Source organism: Myiozetetes cayanensis, unplaced genomic scaffold (assembly GCF_022539395.1).
Source record: "Myiozetetes cayanensis isolate MyiCay16 unplaced genomic scaffold, myiCay2020 scf23, whole genome shotgun sequence".
Lineage (NCBI taxonomy): Eukaryota > Metazoa > Chordata > Aves > Passeriformes > Tyrannidae > Myiozetetes > Myiozetetes cayanensis.
In genome coordinates this window covers 9,755,819-9,782,777 of record NW_026087445.1, presented here as the reverse complement: position 1 = coordinate 9,782,777, position 26,959 = coordinate 9,755,819, and the positions used below count along the sequence as shown (strand labels likewise).

At 53.0% G+C, this 26,959-nt stretch overlaps 1 protein-coding gene across 1 annotated transcript; it reads right to left on the bottom strand.

Annotated features, from left to right (window-relative positions):
* Window positions 1-103: 103 nt before the first annotated feature.
* Window positions 104-23,986, bottom strand: ADGRD2 (adhesion G protein-coupled receptor D2). The gene is made up of 26 exons (XM_050320305.1): window positions 23,946-23,986; window positions 19,002-19,174; window positions 18,855-18,915; window positions 18,190-18,420; window positions 17,376-18,029; window positions 16,655-16,753; window positions 16,074-16,159; window positions 15,534-15,815; window positions 15,121-15,232; window positions 14,753-14,887; window positions 14,356-14,467; window positions 13,659-13,764; window positions 13,427-13,482; window positions 12,491-12,617; window positions 12,277-12,380; window positions 11,811-11,913; window positions 11,361-11,514; window positions 10,456-10,589; window positions 9,724-9,839; window positions 8,735-8,855; window positions 4,678-4,719; window positions 4,412-4,465; window positions 3,957-4,098; window positions 3,403-3,461; window positions 1,381-1,411; window positions 104-300 (listed from the first exon to the last, which is right to left on the bottom strand). Exons 2-26 carry the CDS (start codon window positions 19,047-19,049, stop codon window positions 104-106), a joined length of 3,366 nt encoding a protein of 1,121 aa, XP_050176262.1. The 5' UTR covers window positions 19,050-19,174; window positions 23,946-23,986.
* Between the last annotated feature and the right edge of the window lie 2,973 nt (window positions 23,987-26,959).

The following is a 26,959-nucleotide window of genomic DNA, read 5'->3' as shown; positions in this document are numbered from 1 at the left end:
GGACCTACCTGAGAAAATAACGCCAAACTTAACAACCCTATTTGCATAGCTGGAGTTTAATAACACGTGGGTCATAAAATATCCAGGAGTGGCTGAGGGTGGGTCAGAGCACAAATGCATGTGCTGGATGCAGCCCTGACTGTCTCTGAGACCCTGCTCCTATGCCCGAAATGCTGCAGCACATCTGCTCCTGGATGCCACCATTTCTGCCTTTCTCATGTGCCCACTGGGAGGAGGAAAGCTGCACTGCTTCTGGGTGGCATAATCTCAAAAATAGTCTGAGGATGCCCTGCTTAGACACTTCATGTGGAGCAAACCGAGAAACCTGCTAATGCACTGCTTCCCTTGACAAAAGAAAACATCACAATGTAGAAAAAATATGATCATTCCTCACTGCTCTGTCTGCCTGAGGGGCCCCATCCAGAGGCTGCACTGGCAGCGCTGGGAGTACCCAGCAGTTGTTGGTAAAGAAAATAAAGCTAAATATGCCCCATTTGTCTCCTGAGGAGTTGAGGACTTGCCCAAAGCCAGGCTGGGAAGCCAGAGGGGAGCAGGGAGCTGTGGCTGGCTGGCCTCTCCCCAGCACTGCTGTTAAGCAGAGGTTTGGGGCTTAGGAGGGATTTCTGGTTTTAATTTTACCCACCTCCATGGTGACATTGGCCTTTCTACAACCTGAAAATGAAGATGCTAAATGGCTGCTTTTAAGCTCATAAATCCAGCTCTGTCTGAAACCCCCACCTTCCCTGGCTTTCCTTCTTTGGGATCATGGCACTCCCAGGACCCGCCGGTATTTTCTGCCGCTGCTGCTGGTTTAAAATACCCCAGGGCAGCAAAGAGCTGCTGCCACCCCTGGAAGTAGCCCAGGTCCTGCCAAGCAGCAAGGGCAGGTCCCTACTGCACCCCAAGGAGCAGCTGTGTTGGGGGGGTGCAGGCAGAGAGCTCAGCATCAGGTCCCTGCAGGTCCTCCCTGCCCCTCTGCCGCCTGTCTGTACCCGTGACCCGCAGCTCTCCTGGCACAGAGGGGCCCAGGGAGCCAGTGGGCAGTGACATCTGGCACAGGTGGGCAGCAAGAAAGGTGCAGAGACATGGGGAGAAACCAGGTGGGTGCCCTGAGACAGGCACCCTCAGCTGATCCACCAGTGCTGCCAGGACAGGCAGTGCCACTGGCAGAGCTGCTGGGGCTCCGTTTTTCCCCAGCCCTCCCTCATCTGCTCAGATATCTCAACAGCCTGGCCAGGATAGGACCCACCAGGGCAGTTTGGAAATAAAACAATTCTTGAAGCCTGAGCAGAAACCAGCTGCCCTCTGGGCAGCCCTCCACCGCACAACCCAGCATCAGCAGTAACCAAAATCACAGAAAATGATGGAGGCAAATGTTACCTGAGGATTTGAATGCTGTCAGCTCTACGGCCTGAAAGAGGGAGAATGTGTGTTAGCAGAAGGTGCAGGTCTGGTGCTGGTGGTAGCCCCTCACCACACACCCTGGGGCCAGGCAGGGCTCCCCAGCGCCCAGTGCAGTGTCCCACCACTGAGCCACCACCAGCCTGGTAACCAGAGCCTTCCTCCCTGTCCCCGAGGGATGGCCCCTGGCAGAGCTGCACCTCTCAGCAGTGGTGAGCTGACACCCAGCTCCACACACCCACTCTAGGGAGCCTGCCAGCCCTGTGGTGACCCCCCCCAGGCTGCTCACCATCCTGGAGACCACAGGAAAATCCAGGAAAGGAGGAGAGAGAGCTCTGTCCCTCTGTGCTGTGGTGGAAAGAGCCTGCACAGTCTGTGCTTAGGGGCTGGTTAACGCTCTGGGAGATGTGAAATTCCTATTCCCAGTCCAACAACAACAAATATCACCAAACAACATTTAAAAAAGCTGAAACACGAAGAACATCTCGTCTGTGTTTGTATCTTCACTCGCTCAGTGTTTTGTCATTTTAAGTGTTTTCAAACGTTTTTAAGTAGCTTCTTCTCTTCATCCAAACTATTGTGCAGCTGCCAGTGACATTCTGAATCCGCCGCTCCTCCAGCGAGTGCCATGACTCACTGAGCTGGGGAGCAGGGAAAACAGCCCTGGCTTATATAACTGGTGAGCTCTGAAAGCAGCCCCCGTGCAGGCAGAACGCAGCCCCCACCCAGGCAGGGTGGCACCACGCGGGGCACAAGTGTACCCACCAGCCCTGCGGTGGGGCTGGGGCTGCGAGGGACCCTCCCAGTGCCAGCTGAGGGCTCGCAGCGGCACCGCGGGGGCTCCGGGAGCTGCTGCAGCACCCACACCCACTCAGCCTCAGCCCTCGCTGCACCCACGTTGGTCGAAAAGGAAACAAGCACATTAAAAATGCAATGTTTATGCAGTAAAGATACAGCAAAGCCCTCGGTGACCCTCACATGGAGGGAAGCACTTTCTGTCTCTGCCCGCTCAGAAATGCCACGGCCTTGGCATTTAGGAGGGCTGCTGTCTCCCAGTGCCCCTGCCCTGGGGAGCTCGGGCCCCTGGGCTAATCCTGCGTCCCACGTGTCACATCTGGTGCCAGGAGCTTAGCCCTGGCCCCAGTTCACACAGCCAGCACCTGGCTGGCTGGGAAAAGCATCACCTGCTACCAAGTCCTGGTGTTGTTCAGCACAAGGGGAGGAACAGCCTTAACCACAATATAAATCATGAGAGATGGAAATATGGATTTTATCGAGTGGCTTCCAAATGATATGCCAGCTATAGAAGTATTATCTATTGGATAAATAAGAGCTGTCTATGTGACACAGGTTTTCAAAGGATAAATATTAGAGAGGGAAAGAGAGATCCTTCAGTGAGAGACTCATGAAAGTAGTGTTGGATTTTATTCTGAGGAAATTACAGCACTTGTATGTCAAGTGCACAAGGACTGATGATCATTTCAATAGTGGGAGATGGAAGTGGCAGTACAGTAGTCAAATTTAAATATTGTTTCCTGCTTTAGGCCATGCCTTGTTGAGCTCTCCATCCCACTGCAGGTAGCACAACCCAGCCTGCCCTCCTGGGGCAGATGTAACTTGCCCAGGGCAGGGACAGCAAGCTCCTGCTGCCTGATTTAACCTGCTGTCCCTGGGAAAAGTCTCCTGCCTTGATCCATACCAACCTCAGTTTGGTGCTTCAGGGTTCAAATTCACTGGCACCTTGTGTTCCTGCACACCCCTGCAGTACCCACCCCCCTGACACGGCAGTGGGGCTGGTTCCCCATCGGCTCAGGGCTCAGTTCTTGCCTTGGAAATCGGCTGTTCTGGGGCTGCCTCCTCTCCTGCCCTTGGGAATGTGCCCTCCCCTGTTGTCCCCACGGCCTGTCCCTGCCCAGCCCAGCCCCAGCTCAGGGGCCATCCCCACATAACTGCTGTGCTCTGTCTGAGGGTGAAGGTGGAAGAATGACAGATGTTACATACCGGTCTCTCAGGTGACATAATCGATGAAATTCCCATGGGAATTTTGGCTCCAAAATTTCCTACGGGGTGAAGCAGCACAATGAGTTTGGAGACCAGATAACAGAAATGTTCATGCTTTACAGGCACAAAACAGGTTATCTGTACCATTGCACCCACAAACTGGTTGGAGAACATGAAACATTTTTTCCCCAAAGCTGAACCCGCTATTTCCTACTGCCACCATTGCCAGTCCTTCTGCAGAAATTCACTGTAAGACACAGACATGGATTTTTGCCTCAAGAGAATGCAATGCTGCCTAACGTTGTCAAGCCCCCCTACCCATGCTCAGCCAGCCTGCAGGGCCCTGACCCCTCTGAGACCCCCATGCACAAGGACCCTGCCTTCCCCAGGAACCCTCAGGCAGCAGCACCAGACCCGAGTGCTCCCACGGACACAGTGAGCAAATGAGTTAACACAGGGCCAGGTGAATGTGCACTAAAATTCAAGCCTGGGGAATAACACTGTACTGCGTGTCATCACACAGCCTGGGCCAACAGGGACAACAATCCTCCTACCTCTGCTGGAGATGTTCTTCACTGGAGGCTCTTTCTGCGCAGGGCTTGGCAGGGCAGTCCCAGCTGCAGGACCCAGCTTCCCTGTCTCCCAGGAGGTCGTATTTCTTGGACTTGATAAGTAGTTGATGGGATGAGAGCAGTTCTGTAATCACAGGGAAGAGATACAGGACACTGAAAACTGCAACATGAGTCTTCCCTAGATCCAGATCCAACTTCAAAGATCGATTTCATCAGCACTGTGGCCTTTGGCTCCCACCCTGCCCTGGCACAGCAGGCTGGGATAGATTATCTTTGGGTCTGTGCTGTCCAACAGGACTGCAAAGAAGGGAGACAAGAGTTAAAAAAAATACTTCTTTCCAACATAATCTCCTCAAATGAGACCAAAGATACGGCTGGACCCTTCTCCAGGGGGTGTCTGTTGGATGAAGGGGCAGTGGGGATTCCTTCCAACCTACTGTGAACGAGAGGGCCTTCTTCTTGTCCTTCATCCTCTGGATGGCATTCCTCACCTGGAGCAGAGCAAGGACATTACAGAGGGCCAGAGCAGCTCTATCACAGCAAGAGATTCTCCAGCAAGTGATGGAGAAAAAGCAACCACTGTTGCAGAAGCACAGTCGGGGCTGTGCTGCCTGTTGCAACTCCTACAAACCCAGCTACCTCCAAAATTCTAATAAACTGTTGCTGTGATGAGAGACTGAAGCCAGCCAGGGGCACCTCTTACCTCACTGTTATAGATTGCGTAGACCAGGAATATGTACAGGCCCTGCAAAGGAGAGAGCAGAGGGAAGGTCAATGTACAGCTGGTCTGTGCTCCTTCAGTGGAGGAAATGGGTTTGGTGAGCACTGGAACGGGTAAGACTGGCACAGATGGTGGGCACAACACGGCCAGCGACAACCTTTCACACTTGAGACTGGGCTCTTCACAGAGGCTCCAGAGACAGTCCCTGCCCCAGCCCCTCTTCCTTCTCCTCCCCCCATTTCTCCTGGCATCACTCACCAGGACTCCACTTCCCAAGCCCAAAGCTCTCCCACACTCCCATTCACTCATGCATGTGAAATACCCCAGGAAACACCTCCTGTTCTCAGAAACAGAAACCACCAGGAACTAATTGCTAGGGGAACTGAAATCTGGGAAGCAGACCTCCCTTTCTGCCGAGCACCGACCCTGGGGTGCTCTAGCCAGCCTCCCACAGCCCGTGTGCAGCATGAGGGGATGGCTCCTCTGTCCCCTGCAGTGACAGACCACAGCATGGGCAGGACCCTCTAACCCAAACCCAGTGGGATGGACCCACAGGTTTTGCTCAGGCCCAGTCTGGACAATCCTCCCCTCTGGCACACCAGGGCAGCACAGTCCCAGCCACCCTCCCTGCTCACCAAAGCAGCGGTGCCTCTCACACCGAGGACCAGCAAACAGTGACACGCTCAGCCCCAGTCGGGATGCAGGGTGGGATGTGCTCAGGGGAAGTGCCCAGGCCAGGGCTGGAGTGAGCATTGCCTGGGGGCCACAGCCTGGGGCTAATTACAGCTCCAGACCAACGATTTTGGCCTTAAAGCAGCCCTATCTGGCCGAACAGATTTATGTCATATCTGTGGGGTGTTTTGTTATCGCAGCTAGATAAATCAGCTGCAGCAAGAGATGCAATTCATCTTGTCTTCAATGAGCCTTGCTCTCATCTGCGAGCTCTTGGCAGGCGCAATGGTAGCAGCCCCCTGGCACCGTGCCGTGACCTGTCCTTCAGCCAGCAATGCCGGTCACTCCCCCAGACCAGATTTCTGGCCAGGCTGCCAAGGCAGGTCTTCCTTGAAAGAATCATTCTGGATGAGCGTGGGGAGGGGGGAGCGGAGAGGTCGGCTGGGAGGAGAGTGAGGAAGGAGAGGAGGCCCAGCTGCAGCGGGGCGGGAGCGGAGAGGCGGCTCTGGAGGAGCCCCCTCCTACCTCTGCTCCCATCCACACTTCCACCCGCCTGCCATCTTCTCCCAGCAAGGTCCACCATGCCCTGGCCCTGCGGAGAAGGCACAGCACGTGCTGGGACCCTCAGAGCAGGATGGATGCTCCTGCCTGGTGTCCGTCTGTCCAGCAGCCACGTCCTGTGCTCTCCACACACTCAGCTGGGCACAGCACCCTCCCTGGTGGGTGGCTCTGTAAGCCCCTGCCCTCAGGACCATCCTTCCAGCTCTCCCAGCTGCAATGAAGCCGACAGGTTTTACCAACACTGTTTAACAGCCCTGGGTGCTCAGCACGGTGCTGGTGCTCCCACCTCCAAATGGGGCTGGTCCCAGCCTCGGGACAGCCACTGCATCCCCTCTGGCACAGCACCACTGGCTCCCTGTTGCTGCTCAGTCCCTGGCTGGATTCCTGCACTGCCTGGCTGGAGAAGGGGCTGTCATGTCTCGTGTGGACGCACAGAGCAGCCTTGAAGACAGACAAACAGAAAGCAAACAAACAAACAACCCCAGCAGCAGAACCACTGCGCTGGACTCGAGTGAAGAAACACACCAGCCTAAAAGGAAATTCCAAGGGATCCATGAGACAGTCAGCAAAGGGGCTGAAATGGGATGGCTTTCTTTTAACTCTGCGGCTTCTCACCATCTTTTCTCCTCTGGCATAATCTGCAGATTGACCTGAACTTGGTAATGAAGGGACAGAGGTAAAGGAGCACAGCAGAGTTGTGCCTGTCCACACAGCACTGAGCCTGGAGTTCTCCTGCTCAATAACCCAAGCATGGCATGAGGAGGCATGGAGGGCTGATGCTCTATTTAATTACCATTAGGACAGGCCTCCTGCCACCCTTCTGATATCCTTAGGAGAACAGATGCAGAGAGGTGGCCCTTGTCTGGCCTTGGGACACCCCATCCCAGCGCCCGTGGGTGTGGGGAGCAGCACCTGGCCCTGGAGCAGCGCCAGCCACAGGCAGGGCATCCCTGAGCAACCACCCAACTCCTGCACGTGTGATAATGCCTGGATTCCTCCTTGCAGAGCTGGCCAATGCTACGCTGGAAGGGCCAAGTGTGCCAGAGGGAAGCAGCGTGAGCTGGGCTGCTCCCTGAGCACAAGCTCCGGCAGGAGCCGGTTCCTACTGAGCCCCAAGGAAAACCAGGGGCACAGGGGGAGAACTCTTTGGATCACAGTGATTTGGAGGGTAGTGCCCAGCTGCTCTTTTGACTTTGATGCCCTGGAATAGGATTTGTCATCAAGCACTGGGCAAGGGATCCTGAATAGCCAGTGCCCAGGAACAGGACTGACACCGGGGTACCCTCGGGCACTACTGGTGCAGGCACAGCCTTAGCCCCAGGGCTGGGACTGAGCCCATCCGTGTTCGCTTCTGCCTGGATCCCTGCTGCAGTGTCTGCCTGCAGAGAGCTCCATGTTCCCCTAGGGACCGTGCTGGCAGCAGTGCTGTTGGGTGGTGTTAATCAGTGTTCAGTGTTTCTCTAGCTCCATCTACAGCTGCCTTCTCTCGAGGTTTGCAAAGCTTCTGCCGATAGTTTGAATCACAGGTGACAAGCACACGTTCCAGGACTTTTTGCCACCCTGTGTCCCTGTGTTTTGGCTATCCAGAGATCCTGGGAACAGTCCTAGCTCAGTGCAGAACTGAGTGCTCCTGGCTGCTGGGACTAAGGTGATTTGCTTTGCTCTTTTAAGCACACACAGGCTGGTTAAAGCTTTTAAGTCTTTTGATGAAAACAGTAAACTCAGAAGTAAATATTAAGCGGTTGCTTTACGCACCAGGGTTACTTGCTGCCCTACAGAATTCCCTATTAACCCTAACCTATTGACAACGTGGCTCTGAAATATGGCAGAGAGAACCAAAGAGCCTTGAAAATACAGCCAGGTGATGCTACCAAAAAAGGAATAAAGAGGCAGAAGATGACATGACTCACCCAAGGTCTGGCAAGTCAGAGCTGGAAACAGACCCCACACTTCCAGATGCCCCATGTGAGGCTCTGATCACCAGCCTCCATCCCAGTCTGTTCCACCCAACACTCCTGCGTCCCACCACACCCAGTGCAGCTTCACTGAACACTGGGAGCATCCCATGGGAGCAGCTGCATGGCTACAAACACGGACTTTGGGGGTAAAGATTTTCAGTCCCTGAGTTCAGTTCCTGCCCGGCCTCCCTGCAGTAACGCTGACCTCCAGCTGAGGGGAAGGCGGCTCTGCCCGCACCATTCTGGGGCCACCACCTCTCAGCACATCTGAATAGGAGCCAGATGGGAAACACCCATCCCAGAACACACCAGCAAGCAGCAGCCAAGCACACTGTGGCTGGACATGACCTTTGAGACCCTCTCCATGAACAGCGCTGCTCTAACAGGGCTGCTGGCACCAACAGCCCATCCCTGTCCTGCAGGACAGAGGCAAACAGCAGGAGGGATGTCTGCTCCATTTGAGTGCACAGGCATCATTTCACTGCCCATCAAAGGGCAAAGAAAAACCCAGTTTGTTACTGCCATTTTGAAACCACGCTGATGTCAGAAAGAAGAAGCAATAGGAGAAACAACATTTGAACTGGAAAGCTGTGGCATCAGTAGCACCCTGCAGAGACTGGTGCTGAAGGGCCACCAGATGAACAAGGTGTCCAGAGTGGTATTCCATATTCTGGGAGGATGAACTGAGTTTCCTCAGCCAAAATAGCACAGAGGCTTGGGAAAGCTGGGCTGGTTCCAGAGCTGACAATTGTCCCAGGCTACGAGGCCAGGTACAGCCCACTGGAGCACAAGAAACTGCAGGTACCTGCTTGGCTGTGAGCTGGGGATCCTCCTGGGGCAGGACTCACCTGGAGGGAGTTCAGCACAATGAAGACATAGGCCCAAATGATGCTGAGGTGGACGAGGACCCCACACACCCAGGTCAGCCCCAGCACGGGCAGCAGCACCAGGACAGGCTTGGCCATGGCCCTGGCAGGGGGAAGAGCTCAGGGTTACCCGGGCACATTTCAGAGATGAAACACTAACAAGACAGGAGCTATGGAACAAATTCCTTTGCAAAGAAAATAAGTTAAGATGGGAAAAACCAAACATTTCATCTCTCAGCCCCTGACATGCCCCCCTGCTTTTGTTTTATCACTGCAAGTTAGCAAGAAGGGAGCTCTTTGACATCATTTGCCATGAGGAAACAGCTACTTTCCCCCCAGTTTCTGCTACAAGGCAAGCTTCTGTATTTGTTTTATTTGTATATGGATGTCACCCTGCCCTCCAGCAATGCCCTATCTTTGTAGTTCTGTAAATTTGGGAAAATTTATTTATGCTACAGGGGAACAATGCGTGTCTAGCAGGGGTATCCGGCGCCAGCAAACAACAATAAAGATTCACAGGGGATGATAAAGTAATGACTCAAGCAGCAGTTTTTTAGAGGTCTCTCAATATTGGCTGATTACAGAAGACTGCACTGTCTCTCTCCCTGTGTGTGTAACCCCCACCAGCCTTACTGTCAACCCACCAAGTCCCAGTCTTGCACTGCCAAGCGGTCTCCCATCCCAAAGGGCTGAGATTGAGGAATGTGAGTGCAGATGGAGTCCAGCACCAGGTTTCCCATGCTGAAGGTGCTGGCTGGGCTCCTCAGTGGAACAGGCATTAAAGCAGCCAAGCTGCATTGATACCCTGGGGAGGGAATCCCTTCTGCCCTGACTCCCACAGCTCACATCTTTCACTGGGCCGGGCTCCTCTGGGCAATCTGTGCCTCACCACCCTCACAGGGAAGAATTTCTTCTGTATATCTGTCACTACTAAGATATCTCCCACCCTGGGCAGCCCCTTCCCTGCTCACCATATCTGTGCTCCGATCTGGCTCTCCAGGCTGCTGTTGGGTGTCAGCATCTTTGATCTCCTGCGAGCGCTGGACACAGTCACCATCACCACCCGCAGCAGCACGAAGGTGTTCACCTGCCAGGGAAGAGCCATTGCACACAGTGGCTCAGCTCCAGCAGGTCAGGCTTTTTCTGCTGGGACCTAGTTCAGAACTTGGGGGGAAAAGTGCCAGTGCCAAGAAAGCAGTGAATCAAAGACTTCACAGAGCTATTTAAACACGTATGAAATTTAGAAAACTTATCCCCAAACTTCCCCTACAGAATGTCATCCCTGTTAAGTGTCTGTTCTGGACCTCCTAAACACTGCCCTTTTCTCTGCTGCTATGTCTTGTTTAAAGGTATTGACACTACTTCAAGGATGTAGATGTTCTCATATTCAAATCAGACCTCTAGCTAAGGCAGTGTCACGGTCAACCTACACATTTATCTGCATTCCTAATTGAACAGCCAACACAAGATCACAAGCAAAATTTTCTTTAGGCACTTCTTCCCATCAAAAACTGCTTTGATTAAAGAGATTTATTTGTGTTTTGGAAGTCTGTATAAAGCATAACAACCATTTTTCCTACAGAAGCAGCAGGCACAAGCCCTGTGAGCTGCACCCCCGAGCTGACACTCCTATCTCTGCAATGCTTTTCCAGAAAAAGCATTCCCAAAGGAATCACCCTTTCCCAGCGGGGTTTGGCACTCACGGCCAGGATGAAGAGCACAGGGCCCACGAAGGCCCAGATGACGTTGGTCTGCACGTTCAGCCAGCAGTGGTTTGCTGCCACATACTTGTTAAAGGAAGTTGCAAGGGTCACCCCCACAATAAGGACTGGAAGACCTGCAGAAAAAACCACAGGTTAAACCCCAGGAAAAGCAGAGATGCTCCACACAGGGCACTGTGCACCAGACAATCGCTTCAAAACCCCCATGACCAGACACGCTCCAGCAGGAGCCTCTGAAACCCCTCGAGCAACATCAATTCACTGCAGCTGAAATCTGTCCTGGCTCTGCAGGACCAGATTTACAAGCTGTCAGCATCATTCTCTGAGGTATAAAGCATTCCAAGTCCTGAGTCCTGACCAAAGCAATTTACTCTTTGGATTGCTTTTTTAACAAAATGGACCATCAAAGACAGAAACAATCCAAAATACTTGAAGTGGTTGCCCAGTGCCCAACTAGGCATGTGCTCTGTGAGGAGCACGGACTCAAGAGGCTCCTCTGATACAAAACTCAGCTTGTTCAAATGAATTCTATGTCCCTAAAGGGCTCCCTCAGATTAAAGGGTGCTTAGTCAGGAAGGTATTTATATTTTAATTACTAGCAGACAGTAGAGATTCCCTCGAAGAACAAGAACGTACCATAAATCTCCTCTCCTCTTTTTTTTTGTATTGAACTCATGCATTTAGAAAAATAACAAAAATGCTGCTTAACTTGTACTCTAAAACTGGCAGTTTGATACATAACTACAGAAAGCCTCTGCAGAGCAGTGACACCCAGCTCTCATATTAAATTAAATCAAACATTTGGGAATCTCTCCTATTAAAACTTTCAATAGGCAAAGAAAAAGAATATTTTCCCGAGGACCCAAGGCAGAGGAGTGTGCAGATACCCCAGCCTGTCACGTAGTAGAACTTCATTCTCCTGTCTTCACTCATGTTGACTGCTACCACTTTGCTCCAGAGGAGAAGCCCCTCTACCAGCATCCATGAGAAGGCTGCCATGAAAAAGAGGTGCAGGAAGGCAGTGACCAAGAAGCACAGCACCTGGAGAGAAACCACACAGAAGAGGACTCAGAAGGGGACAGAACTGTGTGCTGCCATTCTCTAACCACCTAAATTCCCAGAAGGATTTTTTGGTCAGAAGCAAAGTGTCAGAAAAGAGGTGAATTTCCTGATGGATTGCACAACATATATATAAACACAGAGACACAGTTCTAGATGCCAGTTACAGGCAATTAATGAACCGTTAATGAAAGAGTTTACACTTCTGTTTGCTCTGACAATGATGCTGGAGCAGGTCTGGCCCTGCTGGTTGAATGGGACATTCCTGGTGAGCTCACCTGGTTGCTCTTGGCCAGCTCACTGAACATGAGCAGAGCTTCTCCTGCAGCCAGTGCAAAGATCAGGTTCTTGTGCACAGTTGTTCGTTCACTCTGGGGGACACTGAGGAAGGAGAGAGAGAGCCCTGAGCTGCAGCCAAGCAAACGGGTGTCCTTGCTCCTACTCCCAAGGCAGACCCCTGTGCTGACCAAGCGACACAGAATGGTTTGCAATAAAAGAAATAGTCTTTGCTCCATTTATTTTATAAAAAGTAATTCTAGCAGAGCAGCTTTTATGGTAAACATTGTTAGTTATTGACAAAAATCTTGCCACGAGCACCCAGGTGTGTGCACAGCTGACATCAGCATCTCCACAGAAACAACAGGGGCTGCATCCCCTCTCCAGCCACTCCCTGGATGAAGGCTCTGAAGTAAAATATCAAGCAAAAAATACAGAGAGAGCTACAAGTGCCCAGGCTTTTCTTACCGAACCACCAAGAACAAAATGAAGGTGACTATCAAGGCACAGAAGGAAACTCCACATCCGATCAAGGTCAAGGTGTGCAGTGTGAACTCCTCCTTGGTGGTCATCTGCTCCAGTCATGAAACAAGAGAAGACACAAAGCCCCCCTGAATTCACCAGGCTGCTCTCAGTGCTGGCATCCACCCCAGGGGATGGCAGAGAAAGGCTCCCCACGTACCTGAACCTCATACACCTGTAGCAGGATGGCAAAATTCGTGGTGTGGTTGCAAAAGCAGGCAGTGGAGTCCTGGAGCGATGTCACCACAGAGCAGCCAGCTGTGGACCACATCCCACCGGCATCTGGGCTAACATGCAGCAAAACCACAGAGAAACAGGGAAATTACCACCCACTGCCACAGAAGGCCAGGGCGTGAAGGGAATTTCATTCTCCTGGAAGAAGGAGTGGTGAAAGGAAGAAGATGAGGATACCAGAGACAGGCCTCAATATGGACTTCCCTTTGGCTCATCCTGTGTCTCAGATCCCCATCTGAATTTTTGGGGCAGGGACCACAGCTGCAGGGGCCAGCTCTGTCCCCACTGGCAGCACTGCCCCTCTGAGCCTCCGCAGAACCACGGGAAGGTCAGGGGCAGGGCAGTGCTGGTGGGACCATTTGGACAGTAACCTAGCTGCTTCCAAAAACACCCTCTTCCCACCCTCCCCAGACTGATCCATGCCTGTTACAAGTCTGGGACTGTAAGGAGGTTTTTTGCTCTTGAATGATTTAATTACCAATCCATAATATATCACAGACTCGGTGTTCTCACTGTGGTGACATTCAGCAAAAACACATCCCAGTGCCAGGCAGGATTTATGAGGCTGGGAGTCCTGCATGTCTTTGGGCCATATATCTTGGACCCACTCTCCTTTGTCACAGGCAACGATCATAATTAACTAGGGCTTTCCATTTCAGTTGTAGATACCTCCTTAGAGGTCACTCTCTTGTGAGTGACTTCTCCAAAGGAAATCTTCCCAGGAGAGCACTTTGCTCCAGCAGACAGAGGAGGCAAACAATTCCAGATCCCTACTCTTACCATTACATTTATATTGTGGTGTTTGGGTTTCCAGTGGAAATAAAAGCTCATAAATCTGAGGACCCAAACTGAACCAAGGCACCTGAGGCTGAAGTTCCAGAAGGCACAGATGGGCCACACCAGTGTATCGGGCAGGTCCTGCAGGCAGAGAGGGGAGAGAGGTCACACAGCCACACGTGCTGTACACAGATGGGGGCAGTTCACTCACTGGGCTGTAACAGGGACTCCCCCCAAGGCTCTGGGGTGCTGATCCATGGCTGGACAGCGGGTCGGGCTGCCGGGAGGTGGCTGCTGAGCACAGCCCTGGCCGGTACCTGCGCTCGGTGCTGCAGGCGGTACCGCACGGACGTGCTGATCTCCTGGGAGTCGCCGAGCAGAGTGGATGAGATCACGGCAGTGCCCACTGCAGTGCTCACGTACCTGCCAGGGAGAGGACGGCACTCACAGGCACGGGAACCGCAGGGCGTGCTGAGCGAACGGGATCTCACATCGCACGGGTCAGATCGCTGCTGAGCGCGTCAGTGCGGCCGGCGAAGGGCCTGGGCGCGGGGCACGGTGTACCTTGGGGTACCCGGCAAACAGAACCCCCCCGCTGCGGGAGGTGACCCTGCGGACAGGCACTGCAGCATCCCGAGCCGTTCGGCTGGGCACAGCGCCGCCAGCGCGGGGATGTGCGGGTGGCCATCCCCACCTAGTGTTCGGAGCTCCCGCCGCTCCGGGAGCCACCAGCGCCACCACCTCCAGAGACGCCTTCTGCCCCAGCCAGAGGGGAGCCTGCAGCAGTCCCCAGCCACCCCAGCAGAGCCGGTAACCCCAGGGGAACCAGAGGCACACAGGAGACACCACGGTGCATCCCGACACACAGGCAGCACCCAGCACCAGGGCTGGGATGGGTCAGGATGGAGGTGACCCCAAAATCGAGGGACTGAGAGACTCAATGCAGACTGAGAAATGAGCTCTCCCGTGCTGCTGAGGACAGCCCTGGGGCGCAGGGGGCTCTGTTGCACTCACTTGTGTCCCCCGGCCGAGGCAGCCACGTGCTGGGACGTGGCAGTGCCGGGCAGGCAGCGCTGCAGGGCCCCGTAGCCAAACCACAGGTTCTTCACCGTGACCCTGTGGAGACCTGGAGGGACAGAGCATGGGGGCAGGGACAGGCACATGGGCAGCTCCAGCACCACTGCCCCAGTCTGGGGGGTGATACTGGGAGGCCAGACTCCCTCAGCTCCAAGATGTGTCTGTGGAGGGGCTGTAGATAATTCTCCCCCAGGACCCCTCTCCCTGTCACCAAGGGCTTCCCCTCCCCACACTTCTCCAGACTGCGTTTCAGGGTAAACAGTCTGTGCCATTAAGGAAGGTGCTGCAGAAGTCCCAAGGGGAGACCCAGGGAAGCTCAGGTGTCATAACCAACCTCTGGCTTTCAGTCTTTGCATTTCTTCCGCAGGAACTTCGATGAAGTCGTGCCTGCCCTTCTCAGGAGTCTGGACCACGTACGCCTCACCACTCAGCTCCTGCCCGCTCAGCTCCAGCTGCCTCACCTCCATCCCTGGGAGGGGTAAAATCACATGCTGAAAGGTTTCTTACAATCCTCCTGCAATCCACAGTGTGAGAGGTGCCCCCACACTGTGACACTGCACGGGGAAATGGGGAGCAGGCTGTAGAGTTAGTAAGATGTGAGCCAGAGGAGAAGAGCCAGGAGTGGAGTTGGACTGGGAACTAGACAGGGTGACTGATCTGGGTCCTGGTGAGATACCCCCCAGCTCTAGCAGTGCCACTTACCAATATTCCCATGCTGGATTGTGATCCTTGTCCTCTCTGCAGTCAGCAGGGGGACTAAGTGTGACACCATTCTGTCACAGAGCTCAACAACAGCCATGGGCCCTCTGATGACCTGCACACACAGAGAGAGCAATGGAAAGCAGCCCCTGCACTGCCAGCTCACCCTTCCCACAGCTCACAAGAGTTTTCTTCAATATTTGGTCCTTGGCAGAAAAAAAGAGAAGTTGGGACTCAAGGCTCTGGCTTTGCTCTTCTGTGATTTCTTCCCTACAGGACATTCCCAGTTCCTTCAGCAAAGAGACAAGGCTGGCAATGCCAGAAACTTGCTGGTCTTTATAAAAAGCCCTTAAAACAGCATGGCAATAAATAACTAAACAAGCACGTGGCACTGAGACTGTTGGTGACACCATTACCTGGTTGATTGATGACCACGTCCCAATGTTCTGCTCTTCCAGGATTAACCCACTCACTTCCATGTAATACTGGCCCAACTGCTCCAGCATCTCCAGGTCATCTCCCTCCTGCACTTCCGTATCTGAAACTTGCTTTAGTAACTGAAGCACTGCAAGGAGGTCAGAGGGCTCCAGCATGGACGTTTCTCCTTCCCTCAGAACCATTGCCAAGACATCAAGAGCACCAAGAGCCACAGAGAGGTTCATGTCTTGGACATCACTTGTGAAGACGCTGTCAGGAATCTGCCACGGAAAAGATGGTTTAGTTCAGTGCAGAGCCCTGACTCTGCCTGACCATCAGCTGTGCCTTGGCAATGCTCTTCATGCCCTCGCTGGCATCAGGACACCTGTCTGGCCAGCCAGGCATCTCCTGGGGAGGGATCCCCTGCCCAGGCTCACAGCTGCTGGCAAAGCGACCTCAAACAGCAGTAGGTGCCAGCACATCCACCCCAACAGCTTCTCCCTGCTCTGGGTGTCACCTGCCACTGCTGCAGGACTCACCACAGTCCTGGCTGCAAGCGTGTTCACGTGGCTGATGAGTGAGTGGCTGGACTCCAGCTGGGCTCTTTTCAGCTGCCAGTATGCATCTGAGAACAGAACAGAACCAGAAGCAAAGCCATTGCTGGGGGTCCAGCAGTGAGGTTGACACATGGCATGTTCAAAGCCTGGGGAACAGTCCCCAGATGGTGGCTACGCCTGCAGGACAGGCAGGACAAGGAGACTTCACAGCTGTATTTTATTTCTAGCACCAGATGCCATCTGGACAGACAGTTTGACACTCCTTTTCTGCCTTCCCCCATATTGCCCCAGCCAAGCAGTCTGGAGATGCCTGGATTGGGAGGCACTCTACAGCACTGCATCCAAAAGCCATGGAATGTGTACAACCACTGCTCAGCTGGGGAATAGCAAAACCTCCTGCCAGAGCACAGGCAAGTGGAGCAAAGTCCCAACGACAGCGGGGTTTGCAAGTCATTCCTTCAGAGCAGGCACGAGGCTTTCCCAGCTCTGGGCATCACCCCAGCCTGGACCTCCAGGAGTGCTTGTGGTGGAAGTAATGAATAAATAACTAACAGATGCTGTACCCTTTCTGTATTGACAGATGAAAGGCAAAGTCTGCAAACAAGATGCATAACTGAATCCACTGCTGCCAACCTCCAAAACTCGGCATTCCTCAACAGGCCCTGTGGAAACACACACAGTCAGAAGGGCTGGGTCTCCCAGGGACATGCCATCCCAGCAGGTATCAACAGCAATATCCTGCAGCAATCCTCAAACCCCAGTATGACAGACACTGTGGGCTGCTCCTTAGGTGGCCCCAGAGCAGAGCAGGGCTCAGAAACTGCTCCCAGCTGGTACCTCCTCTCCAGAGGGAACTGGGAGAGGGCAGTGCCAGGTCCTGAGTTCATGACTGATCAGTATTGTCACCCCAGACTGGCTGAGAGCCCAGTTCCTCCCTCCCAGCAGAGCAATGAAGCACTGGCTGCAAACTCTGGGGAACAACATCCCTGCCAAGGAAGTTGTTTCTCTCAGAAGAAGAGAAATCCCATTATTAGCTCAGGACATCTGAGCAGCTGTCTGTGCCAGGGGCACTGCAGGGCTCTCCAGTGACCAAGGGTTTTGTGATGACTGTGGCTTCAAGTACAATTTGTAAATTGTACACATTCAGCCCAGCTCTGAATGTGCTTCTGCTTTTCTTCCCCAAGGAGAAGCATCATTCCACCAGCTGCACCAAATTCCCTCTCTAAGGATGGGACTGGCTTCCCGGACTGTCCCTGTGTGCTGAGTGAGGGTAGTGAGTCTTACCTGGGCAAAGGAGCTGTGTGGTCACCGTCTGAACGGTGCTCTCCAGCTCCAGAGCGTCCGAGCTCCACCCAAACACGAGGTCTTGCTCTATGGCCCAGCACGACCGAACCCGCTCAATCTGCTCCATGCTGAGGACTTTCTGCCAGATGTGCAAGTCAGTGATGTTCCCACTGAAGGACTCCTTCGCCCTGAAGGTGCCCCCCAGGGAATCTTGGTCCTGCCCGATGATGAAGGTCCCCTGGCCGTAGATGGCCTGGGGGGCAGATGATCCTGCAGCACACAGACCACTGGCAGATGCCCTCCTTTTCCCATCGGCATAGATGGCCCAGGTCCCGTTTTCCTGCTGCCAGGTCACGCAGAAGTGATGCCACTGCCCGTCAGCACGGAACACGGGCAGGTACGGGGAGTGGTGCCCGTGGACTATGAGAGCAAACCGAACAAAGCCTTCCTCGTCCACAAAGCCCCGGAGCTGGAACTCGTTCATGAAAGCTGGCACAGCGTAAGAGAAGATGGTGGCGATCTCCTGGGTCCTGGTGTCCCACTGCAGGTGGGCACAGGCTGTGACAGCAGGCAGGGCTGGGAACTCAGAGAGCACCTTCACATGCTTTGTGTCCGTTTTGTCTCTGAATACCAGGACTGGTACACTGTGGCCTCCTAGGAGGAGAAATTTCAGTCAGCATGAGGGAAGAAGCAAGGGCCGGTACTGTGGCAATGAAAAACCAGTGAAAATTTTTCCAGTCTGATCTTTCTGAATGAAAAGGATCCAGCAGTAAAGAAACATGTATCCAAATAGCCCATGTCCACTGATACTCACGTCTCCTCTTTGGTTTGTGCAGGACACCATCCCTCTCCTTTAGCCAGACAGAACCTCTGATGTGGTGGGACTGCAGCAGTTTGCTGAAGGAATCCTGCTCACTGTCCTGGGGTTCAAAGAGCAGCTGAGCAAAGCGCTGCTCACAGTACCTGTCAGCGTGCCACCAGTCCAAAGCAGCAGTCACGTACTCGTACGTGTGTCTTGAGGTCTCAAGCGTGACAGGAGTTAAACCTGGAGAAAGACACATAACTTGGGGAAACAGAAAGCCTCTCCAACCCACCTTTGTGCCACACACAGGGTCAGCCTCTCACAGCCTCTCCAAGCAGTTCCAAACACTGCCTGGGGCATCCTGGAGGAGTTGATGGCAGCTTTGAACTAATTTTCTCGTCTTATCCCCGCTTCCCAGCTCCTCCCAACTTCTGCACTTGCAGATGCACTTTGCAGGCACAAAATAATCTGTTTTGTTTGCAGTTGCAGTGGCACACGGAGCAGCAGCTGAGCAAACAGCCTGGCAAATACTCAGCTCTGCAAACAGCACTTCAGGTACAAAGCAGGGAAACAGAAAAAGTTTCTTTACCTTCGTTTTTGCCACTGGACACCTTTTGTTTCTCTGTGCTGGATATTGCTTGTGAACACACACATAGAGTGCTGATAAAAACACTAACCTTTAGAAGTCTGGTTCTTGGCAAGGGCTGCAAAGGCAAGGAGACTCCTGGACAGGCTGACCTGGTGGAGAGGATGCACTGTAACATTCATAGAAACACTAACACTATCTCAAATACCAAAATCATGAAAATTGCTGTAAAACTCACCAGAAAGCTGAAGAACCAAGAACTAAGTCTCAAATCTCTCCTGAACATGTTGACCAGGTGGAAAGCTTTCACTCTTCGCTGGAATAAACAAAGTATTACTGGAGATGCATCTCAGAGACAGAAGCGTTCTGCAGAAAGGCAGTTCCCAGACAAGGCTGCTTCCCTCAGAAAGACTTGAAACAAAAAAAGAAAACAACTCCCTCTGAAATACCTGTCCTGGGTAGTATCCTATCCAAAGAATTCCCGGTTCTTCTTGAAGAATGCAAGGTCTCAGTTTAACACTTGTTTGCAGGATACAAAATAATTAAGCATGGAGCATACAGATGTGTGATATTTACGAACAGGCAAGTTCGCAGAGCCTCTTTATCTGCATTAACTAAATTAAAAAGCCACCATAAATGGCATCATTAAATGGTGTTGCATCACTGGCAGTTTTTCTTATTGCTCTTAAAAGCTGCATGAACAGAGCACCAGAACAGACGCTGCAGAGCAGTAAGTCCAGCCTCCATGAGCCCAAACACACAGCCCAGCGCCACGGAGCCGTCCCGGAGAGCTGCCCAGAGCCAGGGCTTGGCAGTGAGCTCCCACCACCCCACCTCTGCCCCAGAGGGAGGGAACCCTGAGCGTATGGCAGTAAAAAACCCAGTAAAGTCACAGATGAGGGTACATAAAGATGGAAAGTGGCAATGCGAGCGCCAATGCAAACAAGCTCTAAAGCTGTCTCTGGGCACTGGCACCGCAGCCCGGAGTGATCTCTGCTCTCAGCAGGGCTCTCCCATGTGCGCAGTAAAAGCACATTGAAGCACTTTGCTGCTAAGGGACTACGGAGATGAGGGCTGCAGCCCGGGCTCTGCGTTCACAGACGGTCTTCCAAAGTTCAGCAGTGACTTTGGAAACACTGAACACAGCTCCAGGACCCTCTCTGACGGGTGAGACACGGACACACAGCACCGCCAACCTCCCACTCCTCAGCCTGGTACCTGTAGCAGTTATTAATATAATAAATAATAAGTCCCATGGGGACCATAGCGACACCAACGTGGTGTGTAACAAGAGAGCGCGTTTATTCAAGGAGTCCCAGCTTATATAGCAGTTTCAAATGCTGCCACGTCACACAGGTACCTTCTTAAGCCAATCCCATACAAGCATTCAACAGAGCATGTATAACAGAGTACTTAGAACTACAACTCCCAGGATGCTTTGCAGCACCTGGTGTAACCAGACCCCACAATTCCCCCATTTTTATTAATAACAAGATACAAACAGTGTAAATTCAAAAAACAGTGTAATTCTTAACAAAACGTTTTTCACTTGACATAGTAAACTTATTTCTTGCTTAAACCTTATATACTTAAGAGTTCTATATAATAACAAAACTTTATTAATTAAAAACCTTATTTATCTAAGGGTTTCTTGCAATTGGGTAGAACAAAAACTTTTATCAATCTGAGGGTTTATATATAATTGGGGAAAATTTACTTTATTAAAACACAAGGAAAAGTTTAAAGGAGGAACATCATGTTTTCAGTTGCCTTTTATTAAGGCGATGTATTAGAGGTAGTGTTTGTTGTGTTTTAGATATTTTGTATAGGGTGTAAATGGTTCACATAGATTCATACATTCACACAATCTCTCTTTCACTCATTCGTTCGGGTGGCCACCCCAATCATTTTTCATTCATGCATACATGTAATCTTTGTTTTCATATTCTAGCTATACAACTTAAACTTTTATGTAGTGTTTGGTCAGAATGAAAATTATTTGACTCAGGATTTACTTACTTAATTACATGCATATTCTTACCTTCTACTCCCCTTCTTTTGTTGTGAATATGAAAAGTTAATGAATTTAAAGGTATAAGAGTGGTAAGTAGTGTGTATATTTCTGAGTGTGTACTTAGAGACATGAATAGGTAGGTTACTATTACAATCTGTTAATAATAATAGAAATTCTTAAAGACGGTAATTACTACTTAAACGAGATAGTTATAAACTTAAACCTATTTAGATACATTTAAGAACTTAACAATTTCAAACAATACTTAGTTAATGTGATTATTAGTAACTTAAACAAAGGTATAGGGAAATTAGAAACTTAAAAATGTATTAATAATGCAATGTTGAATTTTTCTCTATTATTAGTGTAATTAGAAAATTAAAGACAGTTAACTAAATTATTTTAAACAAAAACATTTCTAATAATTTCTAAAGGCTTATATGTAAAACCTGTAAAAACAGTCAGTAAATTCAGTGTCTGTATAGTTTTGGTCCCGGTCCGGGTCTTTCACCGGGCCGCCGCCTCTCTCACGGGGGTGGGGAGGCGGCATTGTCACTGTTGATGCTCCCGGAGGAGCCGGAGTGTCTGCGGCCATGGCCCGGCCCGCTTACGGTGGGGGCCATGTCGCTGGTCATCGCCGCCGGGCCTCGGCTCGGCGCCGCGTTGTGCCGCATGTGCGGCTGTCCCGGGCCGCGCTGCTGCGGCCGCGAGGTCCGCTTCAGGGGAGCGGCGGCACGGGCGGGTTGGCTCCTGTAGTGGGACGCGACCGTCAGCTCTAGGCACGGCCCGGCCCGGCCGTCACTACGGGCTGTCCGCGTTCCAAGTGCAGGTGGGCGGCGAAAGCCTCGCAGCTCTGCGCCGCCGACACGTGTTCGTCGACGCTGCCGCGCCGCTCTCGGCGCCCCGCGCCAGCTGCATTTAAACAAACTTGTGCCACAGTCCCGACGCAAGCCTGCTCGGCCGCTCGGGATAGCCGCGGGGCCGTCCCGCGGCTTCTCCTCAGGCACGGCGGCCGCCCCCCCCGGCCCGGGGTTCCACGCGGAGCTCCGCCGAGAGCTCCACGCGGGTTGGGGGCGCGGCAGGAGTCGCCGCCAGCTGCGGCGGGGCTTCCGCGCTCGGGTCACCGCCTCCCGCTCGGCCGCGCCTCGGCCGGGCCTTGGCCCGCTTGCGGGCTCCGGACAGAGGCGCCCGCGGCGGCGCCGCTCCAGCCGCCCGGCTCCCTCCACGCTGTGCGCCGGGCCGCTGCTCCCGGTGGTGCCGCCGCCGCTGCCATCTGGGTTTGCGCAGGAACCGCCGCAGCCTGGTCGACACCAGCCGGCACCGCGAGATGAAGTCGCCGTCGCTGCCGAGCCCCGTCCCGGAGCTGCCCGCCCCGGGGGGCCGGAGTCGCCGCCCGCCGCCAGCAGTCCTGCGGAGCCTGGCGCAGCTCCGTCCCCGGCCTGACTCGCTGCGGCTGCTGAGCGCCTCGACAGCCCCGCGCTCTGTGCCCGCCGCCGGCCTCGCCGCTCGCAACGCCGAGCGGCTATCACGTATTTTTTTTAAACATCGCGCCGCTGCAGCTGGTGGGCACAGCAGCTGTTGCTTAGCTACCGGCTCCCAGCACGGACCATGTTCCATGCGTGCCTCCAGCAGAGGCAGTCCGCAACATGGCCACGAGACAGGAAGAGAAGGCACTACCTTCTGCTCCCGGCATGGGCAAGATGGCGCCGCCCACGCTCCGGCGTGGTCTCCACGTGTCTGCAGGTTTTTAATGGCTTGGGGATTTAAAGTTTGTTCCCTTATACCAGTTACACAATTCACGACACGCGAATTCTTCCCAGAATTTACGCATCCGCGAAAATTCAGCACAAAAAGGCATATTCTAAGGCTTTTCTTCCGTGCTCTCGGACTCCCTCCCCCTTTCCACACAGCAGTAGTACGTTGAGTTCCATGCTTTACAATTGTTGGGGGAGGGGAAGATCCAAAGTTTCTTTCTGTGGACGAGTTCTCTTGCGAGAGTTTTAAAGTGTCCACCTTTTTTACTTCTGTTTTTTCTCTGCTTCTCCACCCCTCTTTCCAAGCAATTTCACTAAGAATTGTAAATAACAGCAGTTCTAAAACAGTTATTTTTATCAATTTTAAAAGTCCAGCTATTTTATGTTTGTTAACTTGTCTCCAAAGTTTTTTCAATATTAAGCTTAAGGCTTTTGCAATATTTTGCGGTTCACGTGAATTAAAAGTTTTCATTTTTTCTCTTTTTCTTTTTTCTCCCGCCCTCTCACCTGGGACGTAGATTTTTCTTCTCGAGAGCGTCCTCTCAAAACGTAGGCAATTTCCTACCGAATTCAGGCCTTTTTTCGAGCTCAATCGCGGTTTCTCCCGCCTACGCCCATCAGAGTTTCCTTTCCTCTGGTACCTGGCGTTAATTTCTTTTTCACGGCGGACGTCCCTCAGCGTTAAATATAGGCTGGTACCTGACGTCTGGTCCGTATTTCTTCCTGATTCAGGACAAGGCTTAGGTCCCTGTTCCGGGCGCCATATGTAGCAGTTATTAATACAAAAAATAATAAGTCCCATGGGGACCATAGCGACACCAACGTGGTGTGTAACAAGAGAGAGTTTATTCAAGGAGTCCCAGCTTATATAGCAGTTTCAAATGCTGCCACGTCACACAGGTACCTTCTTAAGCCAATCCCATACAAGCATTCAACAGAGCATGTATAACAGAGTACTTAGAACTACAACTCCCAGGATGCTTTGCAGCACCTGGTGTAACCAGACCCCACAGGTACCCGCAGCCCCAGGTCTGCAACTCGCCAGGGAGGGCCCTGAAGATGGATCAGAGGAAACCTGGAACCCGGTTTGAGCAGGAAAAATAGAGAAGCGGGGAGTGCTTGGTGACCCAGCGGGGAGAGCCCTGTGAGCAGCGCAGCCCGGGTCTGGCACTGCCCTGGGGAGCCCGGGAAGGGCCGATCCCGGCACGGCCGCGGGACGAGCCCAGAGCCCGGTGGGGCGGCAGAGAGCAGCCCCGGGGCTCCGGGGACACGGAGAGGGGGAACCGCGGCGGGTCTGGGACCGCGGCTCCGCACCCCGCCCAACTTCCCGCACCCCGCCCAACATCCCGCACCCCGCCCAGCATCCCGCACCCCGCCCCGCGCCCCGCCCTGCTCCCCGCACCCCGCTCCGCACCCACAGCCCGCCCGGCTCCGCCCGGCTCCGGTGCTCCCAAAGCCGCCGCCGTTTCCCGCACCGGGCCCGCCGCGGGCGCTGCGCGGGCTGGGCCGGGCTGGGCTGGGCTGGGCTGGGCTGGGCTGGGCTGAGCTGGGCTGGGCGGCGGGACGGCGACACCGAGTCCCCGGGACGGTGCTGGGCTGGGGCACCTCCACTCCGCACATCACCGCACCCGCACCCCGCACATCACCCGTCCCCCCCCGTCCCCCGCACTGCCCCCGAAGCCGCTCCCCTCATCCCACCCCGGGACGCCCCTCCAGCCCACCCCGCTCCAGACGCCTTTGCCCGGACTAACAGCAAAGCACTCACAGCCCTCCCCAGCAGCACCGGGATCTGCTTCCCAGGCAGTCACTGCTCCATGGAAGTGTCCAGTCAAGCTTCCCAGGAAATGTGGCGCATGATCTTGGTACAGAAGTCAGGGAGTGGAGGAGTTCCCAGGGATCTGCACAGCAGCAGGGGCCCCACACAGCCCAGAGGGGCAGGTCTGGTGGTGTCCGGTGTGTCCCTGGTGTGATGTCCTCGCGGAGCAGCTTCAGCGTTCCAGCCTTTCCCTCCCCCAGGGCCCGCAGCAGCCTCGAGGAGGATGCCAAGGCTGGAGGGCCCAGGTCACCCCCATGGGCCGTGGTGCTCCCCACCTCTCAGGGCAGAGCTGCTCTTTCAGTTAAAGCCCACTCACTTTTGCTACAGCAACAGACACACAGTTCCCACTGCTCCCCTCCCAGAGAATGCTTGAATCACACCATGGATTCACCAGCAACTGTCCTTTGTTCTTCAGGGTCTTTGCCTGGGAATGAAGGCAATTATCCCATCCCAACGCCTCTGCTCTCGCAATAAATCTCCCACAGAAGAATGGACCTTGGAGGCAGCTGCTCTGGGCTGCTTAGTCACCACTGCCAGCTGGGAAACAGCTTGGCAGTCCCGGACAGCGCAGCACGGAGTGCCAAAGGCCTGTGGACAGCATGGCAGCTCGGGAGAGGGCCCTACACCCCCTGTTTTGGCCAAAACTGGAGCCTGCTTCCCGCAGCAGTGGAGGGAGCAAATGGCACGAGACAGAGCCCAGGTTTACACCACACATCTTTGGAAGAAAAGTAAAAAATTATTTCAAACTCAGGACTGGGTTAAGTTTAATGAGAGTTCACATTTCCCAGCAGACAGTAAAGCATGTTCCTTATGCCTGTGTTTTAGACAGAATGAATCATCTTTTGTAGCAGCACAAAATGCAGTTTTCTGTTTGCATTAGAAATAGGATCCAGCTCCCAGCCCCCAGTACTCTTTTCTGCATGTACAAATAAACCTTTCTCTGTGCACATGCAGAAAGGTGAAGAGAAATTTCTCGTGATCACTGAATTGAGATCCAAGTCTCCAGCCTCACCTACACAAGTTCTTTGGCTTTAAATCTGAACTAATGTCCATAATTACATCCTGGACTTTCAAAAAAGATGTGGTGCTTTGGCTGGCATCAAGGACAGCTCTAGAGACCCTGGCAAGAAAGCATTGCTGGCATTTCAAAGCAAAGGTCACAGCCAGCAAGTGGAAGCCAACAGTTGGCATCTCATTGTGCTTCCACCCAAAATCACACTGAAAAGGCCCCAGAGAGCACAGTCTAGAAAGGGGGTGCAGTGCCTGGCCTGAGGGGCAATTCCTTGCCGTGGAGCAGAGTCATCACCACCAGTGCTGGCCATTCCTCGTGGTATGGCAATCATTCCCACAGAACCAGTCAGCTGCCTCCTTAGGGCAACTGCGGTTCCCACAGTCACCTCCACTCACACATCTCAAAATAAATTAGAAATAACAGAGTTCCTAGAGTTAAGAGGTCTCCATCGCATGAAGACCTTGGCAGGCAGACATATGACCTCAGGATGGTGAGATGGCAAAACCCCAATGCACTTTTAATGCTGGTAAATCTCTCTAATAAGCATCTGAGCAGAGGGCAAGTTGTGTTGCACCATTTGGGTGATGCTGTCACTCCGGGTTAGCTTGGTTTGGAGTGGGCTGCAATTCTGTTTACACGCAGGCAATTTAAAAAATCAGCTCAGGTGCATTTTAAGGAGCGTTATTCTTAACAGTGAGTAAACCCCGAGCTGCCACCCTCAAGGCACATCTTTCACACAACCCTTGGAAGAGCTTCCCAGCACATGGGCGACCAACATGTTAATCTTTATAAATCAAATATTTGCCAAGTGGAGTAGAAAGCCATGTGTCTGAGCAAGATGCACTGAGAAATGGAACAAAGCATGGTGTGTGTCAGGGATCACCCACTCGAGTGAGGGCCTGTCCCTTGCAGAGTGATGCTTCAAAACAGCATTCCCTTAGCCCAGCTGTAGATGTTATTCTCCTCTAGCCCTTTTCCCCCTGCTTTTTACTGCTCAAAACGGATGTTCTCTCTAACCCAGCTTCTCCTCATGGAGTTTATGCCACCCAAACTTTGCATTAGAGTTGGTTCTGAGCCAAGGTAGGGTTTGACAGGTGCTGACTCAGAAGGCACCAGGAGAAGAGAAGCAGACTTACCTCCCTCCCCAGTCCTGGGGCTGTGAAAGGGTGTCACACAGCTGCTGTATCTCAGTTATGTTACACTTTCACACCTCTGAATGTTTCACGAGCTGCTGTTTGGTGCTGATGCCTCACACTGATACCAGCACTGCAGTTCAGAGCTGCCATGGGGCCTTTATTTATCTGCATATGGATGTTTCTCCTTGTTTCTGCAAGGCAAGGAACTGACAGCATGGAGTCTCCATCCTCATAAACCATATTTGACTCCCCAACCATTTACTATTCAGAAAGAAGAGCGAAGCAGTCACTGCTGTCCTACGGAGTCCAGCTGGCTGAAAGGCTGTTGGTTTCTGCTCCTGTGGGACCCTCAGGCCAGCTCTCCCAAAAGAAGATTCATCAGTGTTCAGGAAGCAATTAACCCTGCACTGCAGTGCTCTGGTCATGGCACCACTTCCTGCTGTTCCTGCTGACAGGGAGCTGTC